Below are 5,000 nucleotides of genomic sequence, written 5' to 3'. Positions count from 1 at the left end.
CCATGTGGGTCATGGGTTGGTGCTCCAAAAGATGCCTATATTTTGGGGCTAAAGGAGCTTCCATTCTGCATGGACCCAATATCAAATAGACACATATTCTTTGCTCATGCATATAAGGTTAGAGCAAAATTAAGACCCATTACCAAATTTTTTCATATGTACATTGTCTAGATTAAAAGGGACATAAGAAGTCTACGGTGTACTGGTAATATTATTGAAGGGTGGGTGCATAAATATCCCATGTTGCATTTTGGGTCATTTTCTAATGCCATTCAAAATTGACTGAATCTTTGCATGCAGCATGTAATTGAATTTTGAAATGTTGCCCTGGACCTTTTCTCACTGATATGTTTTTCATTTTCAAGAAATAACATGTATTAAAAATAAACTAGAGAATGAATGGGCCAGTGGCTTAGTTGATAATGCAAGCGATGTGATGCGGCATAATCTATAGTTGGTTTGATTCAATTGCCACTCTGTTTTTTTAGAGTGCCTCTTAACTAGGAACTTTCATGCTTTGAAAATGTTGAAAATTTAAATTACATGGATCATAATATTGTAGTCAATATGTAACTGCTACCCTGGTCACGCCAAAACGCAGACTGCAGACTGTGCAGACCGTGCAGACCGTGCAGACCAGGGGTAAAATTTTGGCGTTACCCTCACTATTATTGAGAGCTAACGGTAAACAGGCTAACCTGAATGTTATTTAGGCCTAATTAGGCTAACTGAATGTTATTTAGGCCTAATTCAGGCTAACCGAATTTTCATTTTACAGACGGTCTGCACAGTCTGCAGTCTGCGTCTTTCAGCGCCCCCTGCTACCCACTCTGATTAAATGAAGTTGAAGGTAAAAAAAGGTGAAAGGGATCCTTGAGAAGGAGTTTGGGGTATATAAAGTCAATGGCCAAAATGAAAAATAATAAAAGAGCTGGTGGTGATGTTGGTAGCGATGATGATGATGTCACAGCCCAATTTCTGCTCACTAGTTGCTAAGCTTTAATTAGGTTGTGTAGCAATGGGCAATTTTTGCGAGGCGTATTTTTGAAAAAAAAATTATTGCTACACACAGGACTCAAACCTATGACCTAACTTTCTGTTAGGATACTCCACCACTGAGCCACAAAAGACTAGGCTGTAAACTATGTTCAGCTGGCAATCCTGGGACTCAAATTGCCAAGATTCTCACACATGTAGTGCAGAAGATGGTCATTATTTTAACCCTAGATGTGGTCAATTAATTAATTAATAAGAGAAATCTTTTTTTTTAAAATCTTGGTGATGGTGATGGTCAGTCTCTGTGGTTATCTCTCTCATGCTAATTAGTGGTTGTGTTTAACAATAATATTTATTGTTGTTTGTTCTTTCTGTTTCCTTTAATTTAGTATCAAACTGGTTGGGAGAACTTACTTCTGCGTTTCATCAAAGGAGGAGGAAGCATCTTGGACATTGAATTTATGACCGATGAGAATGGTATTTAAAGTGGAGTTACAACCAAAAAAACAATTTTTTTTTTCTTTGGATTTCAGAACTATGTTAACTAAACACTAACTGACCCAAGTTTTAAGTTCTGATTTTAAAAAGACACCTGTTTATTTTAACTGGAATTTTCATATTTATTGGTCCACCATTATTATCTTTAAAATCTTGAGAGAACTGGGTCGAGGAGAAAATGACGTCAAAGACTCACTAGTTTAAGAATGCAATACGTGTGTACGCGGCTGAATTAATATGCAGCACGGGATTTTCAGGCTTTCAGACTTTTAAACCCGTGTTTTGCATAATATATACTAAATTGCATTTACACACTGAAATTTTAAGCTAGTGAGTAAATGATGTCATTTTCTCTAGTTAGTTTTGAACGTGAGTAATGGCGGACCGTGAAATCCAAAACTTACACGCAAAATAAAACAGCCTTCGGATAAAACTCAAAGCTCAAATTTTTGCCAGTTAGGTGTTAAGCGAACACGCTTTCAAAATCTGAAGAAAAAAAGGAAATGATTTTTTGATCATAGTACCACTTTAAGTTAAAATAGCAAGTGGTTTTCTGGAACTCACTGACAGAAATTTCAAGATATCCAGATTAACATCAGTGTAGGTGATATCTTTCTTAATCTTTTTCACCTTTTGCAAGGAAGGAGAGTTGTGGCTGAGTTTAGTTCAATGGCAGGTCTTGGTGGAATGGGACTAGGAATACTTACGTGGTGCCATCAGCAGATCAGGTTTGAGAAAATAAATGAGTATTGTCGCGTTCCTTGACTCTGACATGTTGCAAACCAGGCATTCCACACTATTCCAACCAAGTGCCACAATTCTACAAGTTTCTCAATCTTTAATTCACTTTCATAACCCACAGTGGAAAACTACAATCACAGCAACTGAAATATGATTACAACATGGCTAAATCTTAAGAAATGAAAAACAAACAAGAACTTAATGCCGTCCAATTCCAAGACTAGATACTTAAATAAAGTTCCTTTCCTTTCCTTTTTCCAAGGGAAAAAAATGTCTGATCAATGAACGCTCTGCACTCCAACAACTCATAGTTTTTTATCAAGAATGTTTGGCATACACGAAATGAAAGGGGCATAAAACAATTAAACAAATCATTAACATCAAGTCCAGTAATAAGCATGACGTCTGTCACACATATTAATCTCCAGCAATCTAGAACAACAATATTATGTATTTTGTTAATTCACACAAACAGATAAACTCATCATTGCAAGAGTATGCATTATTAATTAACCCTTTGACGTCCAAACCAGCCTAAACCGGCCAGACTTAGCATTTTACTCTGTCTAACCCCAGACAATTCTACTCGTCAATGGGGAACCCCTGGGAGTCAATGGGTTAAAGAAACTATGAGAAAGAATTGCCTAGCTAATCAAGGCAGGCAGTCTGTGAAAATTCCATATTTTGAAGAGTGAAAGGGAAATAAGAGCAGGAAATATCTCATCCATGCATATTTACCGGGCTGAGCATAGTTGAGCTTTTGTAGGAAATTCATGGTTTTACTGATTACCACCATCAGCAAACAATAATATTTTATTCCTTCACCAGACCTGGTAAGCCAGTGCCAGCTGTGAAACCTTACAGCAGTGAAGCTGCATTTATTGACCACATCAGAATAGAACTTAAACAAGTTGCAAAACTTAAAGGTGACCTAATAATGAAGTGATTGCATTTTTTTGTCAATAAATGTTTGGGCTCACATGAACATTATCGAAATAAATGATAAAAAATGGTGTTTCAGAGTCTTCATGACACCAATTTCAAACTAAGGTAACTATGTAATAATGTTTCAAGTATTTAAAGCAGTATTTAGTGCTGAAATTAACAATAGGGATTGCAAAAGTAATTATAAGTGAAATAAGTACTTTCACACAAATGGAATCTGATTGCACTTTTGTAGGCTGCCTAGTGCACAAGATGCTGCTGAGACAACATAAACCCAGCCTGAACATCCAATCAGATTGCATTAATTTTGTGCAAAAATAGTTGTTTAATTTATTTTTGCATTCTGTTGTTAATTTTAGTGTCAAGTACTGCACTCTTACCGAGAAATTCGTTTTTGAGTACTAAAAAGGTGTTCTTCATATTTGTCTTGTAATTGGACTGTTGGGAACAGTCGGCAGGAAATTCAAGTGATACCACCTTCACAGTACTACTTCCCATAACCAAATCCTGGTATTTGCCCAACTTTTCCTGTTCTTTTTCGCCTCACTCTTGCATCAAATGTGCAGGCTTTTCGTTGATCATGGTACTTTCATGAGAAAATTTGTCCAGTAAGTTGCAATACCCAGTCTAGTATTTTCCATTATTTTTGTTGTAGTGATTGATGGCATGGTAACTAAACACCTTGCCAACACAAGGAGAACAGAATTTCAACAAAACTAGAACTCCTGCAAAAGGCAAAAGAACACAGCAGATATGTATCGTGGTTCATAGGGGCTGGATGATTGTCTTAAGTGCTTCCAGTTCAAACAAACGAGTTAGTTGAATTATTTCGTTTTGTCATTACTGGGGTAGGTGTTCCTGAGGTGTGTCCTCGAGTTATTGTGATTGGTGCTTTGGGTCGCTGTGGCAAAGGAGCAATTAAGATGGCTCATAAAGTAGGCATTCCAGAGTAAGTGTATGATCTTTCTGTTTATTATATAGATATTGATGAAATGTCTAGATTTAAAGCAACTTGTTTTATTCATTTTCGAAATGATGAAAAAGTGGTCACCAACCACTAAAACATGCATGTTGTGTAACGTGAAACAAGATATGAAAGTTATGAAAAACAAATCATGATAATGTAAAATTTTGCAATGAAAATGTTAATGTAGTAGAGAAGAATTATATTAAAGCACAAAAGTATCTTACAATGAAGAGGAAGCTCGCATTTTATTGGCTAATCGTGTTGGTTACCATGACGACACCTATATTCTCACATGTGAAAGATAAAGATGATATGTTCACTGTGCGCGATGAAGATATGATTTTTTAGTAAAAGGAAAAATTCTGGTATTTCATCAGTATCTATATAATAATTTCAAGTATTTTAGGATAAGGACTGTAACGGTAGGTATTACATTTTAAAAATATTGTGGGGGATGTTCAAAAAGCCCTCTCACTGTTCAAAAAGAGTCTTGTGGCCTTGCCTTCTTTCAGAGCGGGGCATCTATCTTTTCGAATTTTCACAATAATAATATTAACTCCCTAGCAATATGACCACTGTATCTCAAACAGTAATGTAATTATTAGTGCCAAAAAGCCCTAAGGGGAGTGGGCAGGCAATAAATCTTTACTTCACTTCAATGCCATAATGTCTTGCCTTTTTTTTCAGTGGAAAATTTAGGAAAAACAAGAGAACAAAGTAGATTGATGTTTTTGGTTCATCTCTTTGGCATCTATAGGCCATCTATAGGCAAAATGAAGTTTGTATGCAACAGTAATAAGCTATCAGAACCCAAGTTTGTGTTAGAGACGGTACATCTACTGCAACCACATAA

The 5,000-nt window shown here is 36.1% G+C and overlaps 1 protein-coding gene across 2 annotated transcripts in view; it reads left to right on the top strand.

Moving 5' to 3' along the window:
- LOC137996132 (uncharacterized) overlaps positions 1–5,000 on the top strand; it is a 14,252-nt gene that overhangs the window by 4,063 nt on the left and 5,189 nt on the right. For both annotated transcript variants that reach the window (XM_068841563.1, XM_068841560.1), the window contains exons 3-7: positions 1–117; positions 1,386–1,473; positions 2,135–2,222; positions 3,064–3,161; positions 4,033–4,129. The exon at positions 1–117 is cut by the window's left edge and continues 22 nt beyond it. In XM_068841563.1, the coding sequence (XP_068697664.1) occupies positions 1–117; positions 1,386–1,473; positions 2,135–2,222; positions 3,064–3,161; positions 4,033–4,129 (488 nt within the window). The remainder of the gene's footprint in view (positions 118–1,385; positions 1,474–2,134; positions 2,223–3,063; positions 3,162–4,032; positions 4,130–5,000) is intronic.

The sequence above is a fragment of the Montipora foliosa genome, chromosome 1 (genome assembly GCF_036669935.1).
Source record: "Montipora foliosa isolate CH-2021 chromosome 1, ASM3666993v2, whole genome shotgun sequence".
Taxonomy (NCBI): domain Eukaryota; kingdom Metazoa; phylum Cnidaria; class Anthozoa; order Scleractinia; family Acroporidae; genus Montipora; species Montipora foliosa.
Note: the sequence above shows the minus strand (reverse complement) of the source record. Positions and strands in the feature narration are given on the sequence as shown.